The sequence below is a fragment of the Thunnus maccoyii genome, chromosome 18 (genome assembly GCF_910596095.1).
Source record: "Thunnus maccoyii chromosome 18, fThuMac1.1, whole genome shotgun sequence".
Taxonomy (NCBI): Eukaryota; Metazoa; Chordata; class Actinopteri; order Scombriformes; family Scombridae; genus Thunnus; species Thunnus maccoyii.
The window spans coordinates 12,047,325-12,063,732 of NC_056550.1; the positions used below are offsets into that span (position 1 = coordinate 12,047,325).

At 35.1% G+C, this 16,408-nt stretch overlaps 3 gene segments (V, D, J or C); all 3 read left to right on the top strand.

The window, feature by feature from the left end:
- Positions 1-905: 905 nt before the first annotated feature.
- LOC121883807 lies at positions 906-1,340 on the top strand (the record flags this gene model as incomplete). The annotated part of the segment is given in 2 exon segments: positions 906-954; positions 1,045-1,340. Coding segments are annotated over 2 exon segments (345 nt in total), but the record flags the coding sequence as incomplete, so codon positions are not given.
- A 650-nt stretch (positions 1,341-1,990) lies between these two features.
- LOC121883899 lies at positions 1,991-6,813 on the top strand (the record flags this gene model as incomplete). The annotated part of the segment is given in 6 exon segments: positions 1,991-2,464; positions 3,094-3,158; positions 3,434-4,890; positions 4,978-5,276; positions 6,372-6,420; positions 6,512-6,813. Coding segments are annotated over 4 exon segments (693 nt in total), but the record flags the coding sequence as incomplete, so codon positions are not given.
- Positions 6,814-11,790: 4,977 nt separating this feature from the next.
- LOC121883790 lies at positions 11,791-12,519 on the top strand. The segment is given in 2 exon segments: positions 11,791-12,127; positions 12,215-12,519. Coding segments are annotated over 2 exon segments (348 nt in total).
- Positions 12,520-16,408: the final 3,889 nt, after the last annotated feature.

The window sequence follows — 16,408 nt, forward strand, 5'->3', positions numbered from 1 at the left end:
TACTCGTGAGAATACAAGAGCTTTACAAAACACTTTCACAGTCTTTGGTACGATCTGTCTCCAGTATAGATACAAACATTACAGGTGACCTCAGTAGATCAAAAATATTAGCAAACTGTAAATAAGTTAAATAAGCTGTGGTATTAAAATAAAATTAAGTTATAAACAACTAACAACAGTGTTACTTCTTTCTTGCTCCTCTGCACTATTATTAATGATTATAAATTAAACAGGTTGTTTGATGTCTTAGTCCTCTGCATTTTGTAGATTAATGTTCACCATTTTTAAAAATCGTTCATCAGATTTTAGATGTCCTTTCTTGTAGGCAGCCATTGGTTTTTGTTCATGAAAATCATTTTAGTTATCTGAGGTGAGATTCATCTCATGTTTTAGCAAAGTTAAGATTCTGTGTCATGATAATTCAGTTGTGAGTGTGTTAAAAATATGTATTTGTTGAGTGATACTCTGATATCCAACAACACGAGATGGTTGCAACTCAAACTTCAAACACAAAATTCAACTTTTGACGAGAATTCTGATTAAATAGAAGTTTCAAATATAGATTGCCTAATTCAAAATTAATTTAGCTTGTGTTGAAATTATTACATTATTGTTTTGCACAACAAACAAAAGGTCAAATTCTATCCTCCATGTGAGGACAAGTCAATTCAAAACTTGGCTATATTCCAACTTCACTGATCCAACTGCAAAGAAAATTACAAATTGTTTAGTTTCCACTGTGACTTTTGTTTTGTGCAAGGTAAAAGAGTATTGCACATTTTATGCACTTCAATGTAGTTCTCTCCTTGCTGTGAGGAGGAGTCAATGCAAAACCTTGATGTCTTCCACCTCTACTTATCTGACTGCAGAGAGGATGACAGAGAACAGTGGACACACAGTTTAACATGATGGACTATAGGACAGGACTGCTGCTTTTAACTCTCTGCTGGGCAGGTGAAGATCTTCACAGATCTTGAGTTGAAGTTGTTGTTAAAAAGTTACCAGCTTAAATCAACTGATTATTTTCTTTTTCTGTCTTGACAGGTGTTGAAGGTCAGACTCTGACAGAATCTGAACCAGCAGTTAAAAAGCCTGGAGAATCCCACAAACTGACCTGTACAACATCTGGATTGTCATTCAGTAGCTACTGGATGGCCTGGATCAGACAGGCTCCTGGAAAAGGACTGGAGTGGATTGCTGCTGATGGTGGTGGTAGTAGCAAATACTACTCTCAGTCAGTTCAAGGCCGGTTCACCATCTCCAGAGACGACAGCAGAGAGCAGCTGTATCTGCAGATGAACAGTCTGAAGACTGAAGATTCTGCTGTTTATTATTGTGCTCGAGACTCACAGTGACTGAGTTGGTTGAGCAGCTGTACAAAATCCTACAGTACACTGTAAAAAATTACTGTGAAATCCACAGTAATTTACTGTGTTTCTGCACAGTTAATTACGGTGAATATTTTTTACAGTATAGTACTGTATATTAGGCCTAAAAACACAGTAATTATAATGATACTGTAGAAATCACAGTGATGAACACACTACTGTAGAAAATCACAGTAACCATTATGTTACTGTAGAAAATCACAGTAACTACTTAGTACTGTAGAAAATCACAGTAACCATTATGTTACTGTAGAAAATCACAGTAATATTGATACTACTGCAGACACCATTATGTTACTCTATATGAGGTAACAAATTTCCCTTTTGTAAAGAAAATCACTAATTTGAAGATTATTTTGTAATACCTTCAAATAAAACCCTCAAATTCATGGTGCAGATTAAATAATTTAAAACTTAGTTTGAAATAATTATTCTTTTCATATGAATTCAAGTACTTCAGGATGACCTTGTTTGTTCATACTTCTGCAGGCTGTTACTTTCAGGTTTTAAACTTGTCTCAACGTTTATCAGGTCATAACCTTTTATACAGTCTATGGTCATGACAGGCTGTCAGTGAAGTCGTGAACTGATTGGTTGAGCCAAAGAAAAACATCATATGATCTCAAATTTGAACAGCGTCACTGAGTCAGTCTGGGCGCCAAAGTAATTTACTTCACTGCAGCCGGTTTGGGATTTAACAGCTCTTTGGTTCACTACATTATCTTCTTTTTTTTTTTTACTTTAAAGAATTTTCTTCTTAAGAGTGTTCATGTTCTTGTCTGCTTTTGCTCGGTGTAAAGTTGTCAGACGGTATCATAGATGGACTTTCTGACCTCCTACAGCTTGCTAACTTCACCAGCTAACATTTAACTGCAGAGTCCTCTGAAATAAAGGACGTAACAAACTCGGAACATTCAGAAATGAGCACTGGAAGATACGGGAGAACACAAAGTCGAATGTTCAACAGATATTTTTTGCAGTGTGGACAGTGCACTTCTTGCAGCATGGTGAGGAGTAACGTTAGCCGTCAGTCCGGAGCAGCAGTAGCAGGAGTCACTGACATCAGCAGCTGATCAGTAAGTGTCTTCAACATTAAAACACTCGGTCCTGACTAACACCAGAGATTACACCAAGCTAGTTTTTGTACTTAATTTATTCACATCGATTTCTGGCCGCTCAGAAGTGTGCTGTGCTAACATTCTTATGTTAGCTAGTGGTCTGTTAGCTAACAGAAATCCACAGAAATCCAACCTGACTGCATTGTGTTAAACTGAAACAGCTTCATGTTACGAAACTTGTCAACACGCCTTAACGTTACAGATGTAACCTTTATAAATTCTGGGACATGTGAGAGCACTGTTATGTGTGTTTAGCCCGTGTCACCCCCTGGCTAACTCAACACTGTTAAGAAAACGGTGATGTTTTCACTGTAACTTAATAGTTTATTATTTATTCTATTCTAACGTTAGGTCTGATAAAGATGGCAAAATGCTCTGATAGTCTATCATCTACTACCAAACTGTGTGAAATTAATGTGTTCCAAGATGTATATGTATTTATGTATGTTTGTGTGTGTGCGCGCGCCTGCGTGTATAGGACTATTAATTAAAAAGTAATCACTCTCAGTAAAAGCAATGTTTTCCAAAGTCATGCACGGCTCTAAATCCTGATGCCTTTCTTCATCATTTCTTTCTACTCCTCACAGCTGATGACAACTCCTGCTGATGTCAGAGTCCAGTCTCTCCATCATCTCAGGTCTCACTGTGTAAGGTAAGATTTAAAATCCATTGACAAAGCCAAGTTAGTCAGCTCTTGTGGCAGTTGTGCTTGTCATACTATGTGCCTGTTTGTAGATATTTTATATTTATATTTTATATTTATTTTGGCTTAACCACAAGCATCTCAGCAGTCATCTGCTTAGATCTGTTCTCATGTACTAACTCAGAAACGATATTGTCTCTGTTGTGTAAGTTCAGTTTTCACAGAAAAAACAGTACTTTAAGGTAATACAATTGTTGTTAATTCAGTGTTTTATTACTCATCAGGAGAACCTGAACCTGAGATCCTGTGTACGACTAAGTGGATGCTGCTGATGGAGACTGACTGACTTCACTACCACCCTGGCTGTCCTCTTCACATCTTGCTATAGTTCACAGTTGAATATCAGGAGGAAACAATGACATCGCTGGAGTCTGTTCAAAAGATATTGCTCATCAACATTTTTACAACACATCCTATTTCTTTTACATTCATTTTACTTGCATTTTCCCTGTGATTGTTAAGATTGCTGTTAAGATTAAGATGAAATAAAGAAAATACAAACTACTTCAAATAATAATTCAGATGTTTTCTTAAAAAGGACCTGTAAACCTTCTGTAAATGAAGACAACGTAATGTCTATAAATCATGTGGAATCATAATATGAAGGAGGGATAAAACAGTTGTAGATTTCTCTACAAAATCACTAGAGGTCAGTGTCAAGTTTCTCTCTTTTACAATAAGGAAACACTCAGATCTGCTTTTCTCATTAATCTTAACTGACTGACACTTGAAACCTGCACTGATTTAACGCCTGCTTGTCATGTACATGGTGTCAAAATGTGCTTGAAACAAAAGTCATTTCTGAATTTGAATGAGCCTATTTTGAATCATATATTTTGACTCAATATGATATTTACCATCAGCAGTGACTGCAGCTCAGTCTGTCAGTGTCAATTCATCATCTCAACAGACAGGAAGTAAATCTCAAGATGAACAACAGAAAGCCTAAAGGAGCTGTTGTGTATTTTTATTAAAGCTGGATGAACAAAAACTATGTCCTCCTTCTCTCATCCTCACTGATAGACTCTGCACAGTCTCACATTATTAATGTCCTCAGGTCAACTAATTTACAATTACACAACACAGTCATCTGAGTACCACTGATGTAGCTTTAAAAGTAAGATTTCATTACAAAAAATATAATGTTAATATAAATGAAAAATCTGACTCTTCCATCACATACCGTAGCTTCATTGAAACCATTGCTGAGAGAAGACAGCAGTAATCTATAAAGTCCAAGTTTCTCTGTGTGTGTTTCTTCAAACATCTGAAAACACTGAAACCATTCAATGTCTTTTATGCAAACTCAACTTTTCATGATATTTACATGATCCTGCTGCTGTTGTTGTATTTCTGTATGAATGAAATAGGTAAGAAAAGTCAACAAATAATGAAATAAATGTAATGAAATTAGAATATCACATGTAAAGCAGAGGTGATTTCCAGCTGTGTTTTCACTTTGCAGATATACAATAATAACAGTCATCAGACTCTTCTATTAGTCTCCATTTAGACCAACATTAATGCTTCATGTGTTTGATTCTATGCAAACTCAGTGATCCTCCTTGTTTCTCAGATATAAAAACTTTACATCAGACTGTCAGTGGAGATCACAGCACATCAGTTTCACCATAAACCATGTTCTCTGTAGCTCTGCTGCTGCTGTTGGCAGCTGGATCCTGTGAGTTTCTTTGTTTTTTTTCATAGTCAGCAGTTCTTCCTGTTTTTTGATAATTTGTCACAAAATATTTTCTTGTTTTCTTCGCAGGTGTGAAGTGTGAACAGTTGACACAGCCAGCCTCAGTGACTGTGCAGCCAGGTCAACGTCTGACCATCACCTGTCAGGTCTCTTATTCTGTTAGTGGCTATTACACAGCCTGGATCAGACAGCCTGCAGGGAAAGGACTGGAGTGGATTGGAATGAGATATACTGGAGGCTCTCACTACAAAGATTCACTAAAGAACAAGTTCAGTATCGACTTAGACTCTTCCAGCAACAGAGTGACTCTAAATGGACAGAATGTGCAGCCTGAAGACACTGCTGTGTATTACTGTGCCAGAGACCCACAATAACACAAACCATCAGCAGACCTGAACAAAAACCCCTCAGTGCCTGAACACTTGTAACATGAAGCCACCAGAGGAGGAGCCCTCAGACCACTAATATACTAATAACACCAGTTCACTGTTACAATAGCAGGAAACAGTATTTGATCATATTTAACCATAAAAAGTAAAATAAATATGTCATGACTTATCATAATATATAATTATAATAATATTAAATAATACAGTGGAGGCATTTACCAAAAAGTGTTCTCTCTTCTTGACTCACAATATTTATATTTCAAGTAGTGAATTTGTTGCAGCATTATTTCAGTGGACAACAACACTTTAAAAACAATTCATGTAACAAGAAATGAAACATAAAAGTTTCTTTATGTCATTTTTAGTTTTAGTTTCAGCTTGGGGATCCACATAAATTACTTTTGTCAGTCTGGACTAACAATGAGAGGAAGGACTGAACAGGACAAGAAATGTAACATTTTCTTCTTTTACTCGTGAGAATACAAGAGCTTTACAGAACACTTTCACAGCCGATCTGTCTCCAGTATAGATGCAAACATTATAGGTGACCTCAGTAGATCAAAATATCAGCAAACTGTAAGTAAGTTAAATAGGCTGTGGTATTAAAATAAAATAATGTCATTAATAACTGACAATAACATAATTATTTGCTTGGTCTAAATGATTGATAAATTAAAACAGGTTTTATGTCTTAGTCCTATTTGTATTGTAGATTAGTGTTGACCTTTTTTCACATATTTACCTGTTTCTTTTTCATATTTTTCACATATTCTCATCAGTTTTCTTCACTTATATTCCTACTGGGGTTTTCTTTCCCCCTGACATCCTGAATGTTATGAGCACTTTGTCAGAAAAACAAAAAAAGCAACATTTGTTCAGGAGGTACTTTTTCTATTAAAACTTAATGATAATAAGTATGAACTTTATATTGAAATTATTATTGCAAATTTTCAGTATTTCAATCTCGTTCTCTGCTTGCTGTGAGGAGGAGTCAATGCAAAACCTTGATGTCTTCCACCTCTACTTATCTGACTGCAGAGAGGATGACAGAGAACAGTGGACACACAGTTTAACATGATGGACTATAGGACAGGACTGCTGCTTTTAACTATCTGCTGGGCAGGTGAAGATTTTCACAGATCTTGAGTTGAAGTTGTTAATAAAAAGTTACCAGCTTAAATCAACTGATTATTTTCCTTTTTCTGTCTTGGCAGGTGTTGATGGTCAGACTCTGACAGAATCTGAACCAGCAGTTAAAAAGCCTGGAGAATCCCACAAACTGACCTGTACAACATCTGGATTGTCATTCAGTAGCTACTGGATGGCCTGGATCAGACAGGCTCCTGGAAAAGGACTGGAGTGGATTGCAACTATCAATACTGGTGGTAGTAGCAAATACTACTCTCAGTCAGTTCAAGGCCGCTTCACCATCTCCAGAGACAACAGCAGAGAGCAGCTGTATCTGCAGATGAACAGTCTGAAGACTGAAGATTCTGCTGTTTATTATTGTGCTCGACACTCACAGTGACTGAGTTGATTGAGCAGCTGTACAAAATCCTACAGTACTCATCAGACCCCCTTTAACTCATATGAATCATGTCATCAGTTCAGTTAGTTCAAGAAAATGATGTAGTTCCTTCACACCCAAACACCTTCTTGGAACCAATAATATGCTAATTGGGTTTTTAAACAAAGAATCCTAACGACAGCTCTTCAGAAAGATTTTAATTCTTTTCTTACCTAAAGCAACATTTTTTTTTTTAACTTGAATTTCAGTATCTGAGCAGCTCTCTAGAGGCTCTGAATGTCTGTGGCTTCAAACATGTGCAACACTGATACAACAAAAAAGTATCTCATCCTTGAAAAATGCAATATTAGAATATAATCAGTTTATCTACAATAATACATGATTAAATGGTAGATTATTTAAAATGTCATTTTAAATAAAATCATAGCACCATTATAAGTTCACTAAATTAACCATATATCATGCTTAAGTACAAATTCAGTCTGGAAACTTCAGACTGAACTCCTCACCTCAAAGTGATAAATAGAAGAACTAAGTAATCCAGTCCAATCCAGTTCACTTCTCCCTGTGAGGAGGAGTCAATGCAAAACTCAGAAGTCTTCCATCTCTACTTATCTGACTGCAGAGAGGATGACAGAGAACAGTGGACACAGTTTAACATGATGGACTTTAGGACAGGACTGCTGCTTCTAACTATCTGCTGGGCAGGTGAAGATTTTTCACTGATCTTGACCTGACATATAATTCATTTCAGATTTCATTCACGTTATGTTTTCTTTTTTCTCCTGACAGGTGTTGATGGTCAGACTCTGACAGAATCTGAACCAGTGGTTAAAAAACCTGGAGAATCCCACAGATTGACCTGTACAACCTCTGGATTCACATTCAGCAGCTACCATATGAACTGGGTCAGACAGGCTCCTGGAAAAGGACTGGAGTGGATTGCTTTTATACACACAGGCAGTGCTGCTATCTCTTATTCCCAGTCAGTCCAGGGTAGATTCACCATCTCCAGAGATGACTCCAGCAGTAAGCTCTATCTACAGATGAACAGTCTGAAGACTGAGGACACAGCAGTGTATTACTGTGCCAGAGACACAGTGAGAGACAGTAATAGGAGACTCATACAAAAACTACTTCCTCTATTTACCTCAAAGACTTGGAACATTCAATGGTCTAAATAGCAATAATAATTGTCCTGAATTGCTGATTTTAATGTTTTGGTTTTTTTTGTTTTCATTCATAACCACTAGAACCACCACTGATAACATTCAATAACATTCATTCCTTTATTATCACTTTTTTGCAATACTGATTGTGATGAACTGTCAGTGATGAAAAGTAGTGATTGGCTGAATATTTAAGTCTGATTTGTAACCTACATAAATATATATTACTAAAACAGAAAAATGTTTTTATTTGATGAAGATATATTTTTGTGTATTTGCAAGGTTTACAGATGATGTAAAAAGACTATTTTTGGTTTCATACAATGCTGATGATTGAATTCATTATATTACACTTGAAACCTAAATTTTGCTCTGTAAATACAGTGATTCAAAAATGTACATTTTGGTATTCTTTTAAAAAAAATCAAAAGCACTGATTTGTTTGTTTCAGAAACATAAGTTTTGATTGTCTAATACATAATCAAAACCACATACATTCCTGAAACTGAGGCATTTTACACCCTTAACAATATGTTTTAGGGAAAAAGGCTGTGCCAGATGCATTTACTTATTAACAAATCAAATATATAAATGTCACTTTTTCACTGTTATTATTGAAGTAAATCTCAAGATGAACAGCAGGAAGCCTGAAGAAGATGTTGTGTATTTTTGTAAATCCATTGACAAAGCTAAGTTAGTCAGCTCTTGTGGCAGTTGTGCTTGTCATACTATGTGCCTGTTTTTAGATATTTTATATTTATATTTTATATTTATTTTTGGCTTAACCACAAGCATCTCAGCAGTCATCTGTTTAGATCTGTTTTCATGTACTAACTCAAAAACGATATTGTCTCTGTTGTGTAAGTTTAGTTTTCACAGAGAAAACAGTACTTTAAGGTAATAGAATTGTTGTTAATTCAGTGTTTGATTATTACTCATCAGGAGAACCTGAACCTGAGATCCTGTGTACGACTAAATGGATGCTGCTGATGGAGACCTGACTTCACCACCACCCTGGCTGTCCTCTTCACATCTTGCTATAGTTCACAGTTGAATATCAGGAGGAAACAATGACATTGCTGGAGTCTGTTCAAAAGGTATTGCTCATCAACATTTTTACAACACATCCTATTTCTTTTACATTCATTTTACTTCTATTTTCTCTGTGATTGTTAAGATTGCTGTTAAGATTAAGATGAAATAAAGAAAATACAAATGTACTTGTATGGCTTGTTCTTTAATTCTGTTAACTAATCTTTGATTCTTAAGGAAAATAAGAGACAGACTCCCTGGAAGTTTGTAAGAGCAGACCCTCGGCCTGCAGAACTGACCTCTGCAACCCTCCAAGTGGGGTTTCAATCAGTGATGTTCAAGAGACTCAGAAAGACCTCCTAATAAACCATTTCGATAAGTTGAATTACGACACAAACTAACAGCATGAAATGACCCTAAAGGCCACTCGGACCAGAGGAAAACAACTCCCACCTTATAGATGGAAGACAGGCTCTTATCACCAAAGCCATAAACTAACCCACATTCCTGAGGACTTCGTGAAGCCCCTTTCAAATCTGAGACAAACCTGAAATTCATGTAAATTAAATGTCTAATCATCATGTAACTTATATCATGTTATTTGTCATGTAAATACAAGAAAAACAGTATAACTTTCATAGGTGTATGACTATCTACTAAAGAGATAGAAGACTTAGATTGTATTATCCTTTTATACCAACAGGTAACAATACTGCTCCTCTATTGACAAGAGTTAAATTCCCTTATGTGAAGAGTTAATAAATGTTTAATAACCATGTATTTGTATTTTAAGTGTTTAACTTGTGATCCATTAACTTCATAAACAATCATATTTTAGTAGTTAAATTAGACAAGTAGTTTGGTTGAAAGAATGAAGTTTCTAAAATAATAGGAATGTAAAGATAATATTTGAAGGATTTGAGTTTAAAGTTTCTTTTATTGTTAAACAATAGTTACGTTGAATGCTTTTATATTATAAAGTAAGTTATGTGAAATTATATTTAAATATGTTTCTGAAAGTAATCTAATCGCATTAGTGTGGCCTAACTTTATTTCCTTTCACTATAGGATTAAACTTTATTTCAGTAGATGGTTTAAGATGTGTAAATAGTCCGAGAAAGTTGAACTAATGAAGGTTGTATGCTTAGACATCGTGAAGTGTTAATATGAAGGTTAATGTTTGTTATTAGAAGAACTGACTTATCATGAATCATGTAAATTGCTCAACTGTTTTTGAATGGTTTTATAAATATGATACAAGCTGACAGGACCGTTATTAATCAGAAATATCATGAATGCTTGGACACCATGAAAAGAATGTGTTTACAGCTTTAATGTGAAATAATAGGCAACAGTGACTTGAAGTGTGAGTTTCTGCATGTAAAAACTCAGAATTAGATTTCACCAAATTCCTTTACTTCAGGAGACGCAGGCCGTATTTAGAGAAGTTGAATTAGCTTTTCCCTTAGCATTCCCTGGTACAACACGTTAAGCCTCGAGTCACGCACTTCGAGCCACTCCTGCTGAATAATTTTCTTTATTAATTTTTATCATTCTTAGGCCTTATTTATTTATTTATTTTACTTTCCTTTTTTATTTATTATTTTCTGTATATTATCTGTATATATTATATTATCTATGCTTTATCATGTATCCTCAAGACGTTTAGCTATTAATAAATGTCTTCATTTATCCTAAAAGTGTTTGCTTGTTTCTTTGAGCTGCAGTAAACAGAGGTCACTGTTTGGGACAAGAACTTACGATTATGAGACTGATTCATTGATTAAACTGAACCAGGGTTAGTGCTTCCTCCTGGCACTAACAAATCCTAACCAAAAAGGAGGTGGTGCCCCCAATAATGAGGTAATTCATTAATAAAGTATTAATACTCCTACACAAACTACTACAAATAATAATACAGATGTTTTTTGTTTTTTTTTCTAAAAAACATGTAAACCTTCTGTAAATTAAGACAACATAATGTCTATAAATCATGTGGAATCATAATATGAAGGAGTAAAAAAAAGTTGTAGTTTTCTTTACAGAATCACTAGAGGTCAGTGTCAAGTTTCTCTCTCCTCTTTTACAATAAGGAAACACTCAGATCTGCTTTTCTCATCGATCTTAACTGACTGACACTTGAACCCTGCACTGAACTAAAGCCTGATACTCCTGCTTGTCATGTACATGGTGTTAAAATGTACTTGAAACAAAAGTCATGTGTGAGTTTGATTCAGGTAATTTTGAATAACACAGTTTGAATCTAGATGATATTTACCATCAGCAGTGACTGCAGCTCAGTCTGTCAGTGTCAATTCATCATCTCAACAGAGAAGAAGTAAATCTCAAGATGAACAACAGAAAGCCTAAAGGAGCTGTTGTGTATTTTTATTAAAGCTGGATGAACAAAAACTATGTCCTCCTTCTCTCATCCTCACTGATAGACTCTGCACAGTCTCACATTATTAATGTCCTCAGGTCAACTAATTCACAATTACACAACACACGGTCATCTGAGTACCACTGATGTAGCTTTAAAAGTAAGATTTCATTACAAAAAATATAATGTTAATATAAATGAAAAATCTGACTCTTCCATCACATACCGTAGCTTCATTGAAACCATTGCTGAGAGAAGACAGCAGTAATCTATAAAGTCCAAGTTTCTCTGTATGTCTTTGTCTTCAAACATTTGAAAACACTGAAACTATTCAACGTCCTTTATGCAAACTCAACTTTTCATGATATTTACGTGATCCTGCTGCTGTTGTTGTATTTCTGTTTGAATGAAATAAGTAAGTAAAGTCAACAAATAATGAAATAAATGTAATGAAATTAGAATATCACATGTAAAGCAGAGATGATTTCCAGCTGTGTTTTCACTTTGCAGATATACAGTAATAACAATCATCAGACTATTAGTCTCCAGTTAGACCAACATTAATGCTTCATGTGTTTGAGTCTATGCAAACTCAGTGATCCTCCTTGTTTCTCAGATATAAAAACTTCACATCAGACTGTCAGTGGAGATCACAGCACGTCAGTTTCACCATAAACCATGTTCTCTGTAGCTCTGCTGCTGCTGTTGGCAGCTGGATCCTGTGAGTTCCTTTGTTTTTTTTCATAGTCAGCAGTTCTTCCTGTTTTTTGATAATTTGTCACAAAATATTTTCTTGTTTTCTTCGCAGGTGTGAAGTGTGAACAGTTGACACAGCCAGCCTCAGTGACTGTGCAGCCAGGTCAACGTCTGACCATCACCTGTCAGGTCTCTTATTCTGTTAGCAGCTATTACACAGCTTGGATCAGACAGCCTGCAGGGAAAGGACTGGAGTGGATTGGAATGAGAGCTGGATCCACCACATACTACAAGGATTCACTAAAGAACAAGTTCAGTATCGACTTGGACTTTTCCAGCAACACAGTGACTCTAAACGGACAGAATGTGCAGCCTGAAGACACTGCTGTGTATTACTGTGCCAGATACCCACAATAAAACAAACCATCAGCAGACCTGAATAAAAACCCCTCAGTGCCTGAACACTTGTAACATGAAGCCACCAGAGGAGGAGCCCTCAGACCACTAATGATTTCAAGTCTAAGTCAAACAGTCTATGAATACTGTTTACTGTACATTAGTACTGAAAATGTCGAAAAAAGTATAATAAAAGCATTTGATTGCATAATGCAATAATATAGATACTAGAACATTATAATAACTGATATATGACATGATGGGACAAATGGATTACAATAATAGACATTATTAAACTTTAAACCATCATATATTCAAAGAGACTGGTGTGAGCTACAATTTCACAAGTTGATGCTTTTCCCAAATAGAGTCTTATTTCTCTGACTCATAATGTCTATATGTAGAATATTGAGGAATGAATAAAAGCAACATTTCAACATGCACCTTGCTTTTAAAAGGAAGCAGTGAAACCCCCAAAAGTCGTGTCTTTTCCATAACTTCATCATTTAAATTTTTCAGCTCTCATTGATAAGTGTTGTGTTAACAGTAATAGTAAACCTCCCACAGTGAATATTTACCTGTTTGGGTGTTTGTTTTGAAATATTGTTTTATTAAATAACCACAACACATGAATGCAGATCATACATAACAGTTTTAAAAAGCTGATTATCTCACAGAAAATTTTAAAATAATGTTTTCCTCAAAAACAGCAGGATTCTGATGGATATCAAAGGTTTGAGCTTAATATTTTGATAATTCAAAATGTATTCAGCTCATCCTTTTTGTCATGCAGGTGTCTTAAATCACCAGTTGATGATTAATAAATTGTATGAAGGACATTTTATTTAGTATTATGCTGTGCTCATACTTTTGAAGTTAATTATGAGACTGATGCAGGAGAAGCTGACAGTGAATCAATTCTCTCAGGAAACCAGTTCACGTCATATTTAATATGAAAACAAACTAATCACACTGTAAACACGGCTTAGAGAACGCTAACAGTGTTGGTGGTTACTCCTGTGTGCATGGTGCTCATCATCACTTTTTGCGGCGTTAATTTTAATGAATATGTGTTCCATTATCCATGATGAAAATTTCCCAAACAACAGACCTTAATGTTAATATTATTATGTGGTCACAACAATACATAATAGTTTACAGTAAAAGCAGAGATGCATTATTTTAAATAGTAACAGTTGTTTCATTGAAGTCAGCGACATTTTCAAAATGTTACATTTAAGTGAGTAATGAAATAAAAATCTGGTATGTAAAGCAGAGGTGATTTCCATAATAACAATCATCAGACTCTTCTATTAGTCTCCAGTTAGAGCAACGGACAGAATGTGCAGCCTGAAGACACTGCTGTGTATTACTGATCCAGAGACCCACAATAACACAAACCATCAGCAGACCTGAACAAAAACCCCTCAGTGCCTGAACACTTGTAACATGAAGCTACCAGAGGAGGAGCCCTCAGGCCACTAATGATTTCAACACCAGTTCACTGTTACAGTAACAGGAGAGAGTATTTGATCATATTTAACCATAAAAAGTAAAATAAATATCACATGATTTATTATAATATATAATTATAATAATAATAATTCAGTGGAGGCATTTACCAAAAAGTGTTCTCTCTTCTTGACTCACAATATTTATATTTCAAGTGGTGAATTTGTTGCAGCATTATTTCAGTTGACAACTACACTTTAAAAGCTCTTCATCAAACATGAAATGAAACATAAATAATCTTTCTTTATGACACTTTTAATTTTAGTTTGTGGCTCCACATAAATTACTTTTGTCAGTCTGGACTAACAATGAGAGGAAGGACTGAACAGGACAAGAAATGTAACATTTTCTGCTTTTACTCGTGAGAATACAAGAGCTTTACAAAACACTTTCACAGTCTTTAGTAGGATCTGTCTCCAGTATAGATGCAAACATTACAGGTGACCTCAGTAGATCAAAATATTATCAAACTGTAAATAAGTTAAATAGGCTGTGGTATTAAAATAAAATTAAGTTATAAACAACTAACAACAGTGTTACTTCTTTCTTGCTCCTCTGCACTATTATTAATGATTATAAATTAAAACAGGTTGTTTGATGTCTTAGTCCTCTGCATATTGTAGATTAATGTTCACCATTTTTAAAAATGGTTCATCAGATTTTAGATGTCCTTTCTCGTAGGCAGCCATTGGTTTTTGTTCATGTGTATGAAAATCATTTTAGTTATCTGAGGTGAGATTCATCTCATGTTTTAGCAAAGTTAAGATTTTGTGTCATGATAATTCAGTTGCGAGTGTGTTAAAAATATGTATTTGCTGAGTGATACTCTGATATCCAACAACACGAGATGGTTGCAACTCAAACTTTGAACACAATATTCAACTTTTGAAGACAATTCTGATTCAGTAGAAGTTTCAAATGTAGATTGTTTAATTCAAAATTAATTTAGCTTGTGTTGAAATTATTACATTGTGTTTTGCACAGCAAAGAAAAGACCAAATTCTATCCTCCATGTGAGGACGAGTCAATTCAAAACTTGGTTTACTTCCAACTTCACTGATCCAACTGCAAAGAAAATGACAAATTGTTTAGTTTCTACTGCGACTTTTGTTTTATGCAACGTAAAAGAGTATTGCATATTTTAAAAACTTCAATGCAGTTCTCTGCTTGCTGTGAGGAGGAGTCAATGCAAAACCTTGATGTCTTCCACCTCTACTTATCTGACTGCAGAGAGGATGACAGAAAACAGTGGACACACGGTTTAACATGATGGACTATAGGACAGGACTGCTGCTTTTAACTCTCTGCTGGGCAGGTGAAGATCTTCACATATCTTGAGTTGAAGTTGTTGTTAAAAAGTTACCAGCTTAAATCAACTGATTATTTTCCTTTTTCATCTTGACAGGTGTTGATGGTCAGACTCTGACAGAATCTGAACCAGCAGTTAAAAAGCCTGGAGAATCCCACAAACTGACCTGTACAACATCTGGATTCACATTCAGCAACTACTATATGTACTGGATCAGACAGGCTCCTGGAAAGGGACTGGAGTGGATTGCAGCTATCAGTTATGGTGGTGGTAGTAGCAAATACTACTCTCAGTCAGTTCAAGGCCGGTTCACCATCTCCAGAGACGACAGCAGAGAGCAGCTGTATCTGCAGATGAACAGTCTGAAGACTGAAGATTCTGCTGTTTATTATTGTGCTCGAGACTCACAGTGACTGAGTTGGTTGAGCAGCTGTACAAAATCCTACAATACTCATCAACATTGGGCTGAAAAACTCCAACTATCTCATATGGTTAATCACTTATTACCTATTAAATTTTTAAAGAGAGAATCCTAATGACAGTTTTTTAGAAAGATTTTAATTCTCTTCTTACCGAAAGCAACATTTTTTTTAACTTAAATTTCAGTACTGATACAACAAAAAAGTATTTTATGTGAAACTCCAAACCTCCACACAGCTGCAGAATACTTGGCAAATGATGAATTTACATATACAGTAATAAATGTTTAATTAAAATTACAGATACATATCCTTTTCCATGTGAGACTATTTATAACTTTCAATTCATTCACAGTAGACTCACCAAAGACAGATTTTGATAACTATTTATTAATGTTTTTTGTGGATGATAATGTGTTTTTATCCATTATTACACAAAATCTTATCCATGCAACACTCAGTATTAGACTAAAATCAGTTTATCTACAATTATACATGAATAAATGGTAATTCATTTTAAATAAAATCATAGCACCATTTTAAGTTCACTAAATCAACAATATATCATCGTACACTCTATATATTCAGTCTGGAAACTTGATAAGAAAGACTGAACTCTTCACCTCAAAGTGATGAATAGAAGTAACAAGAAATAAATAATTATTTATTC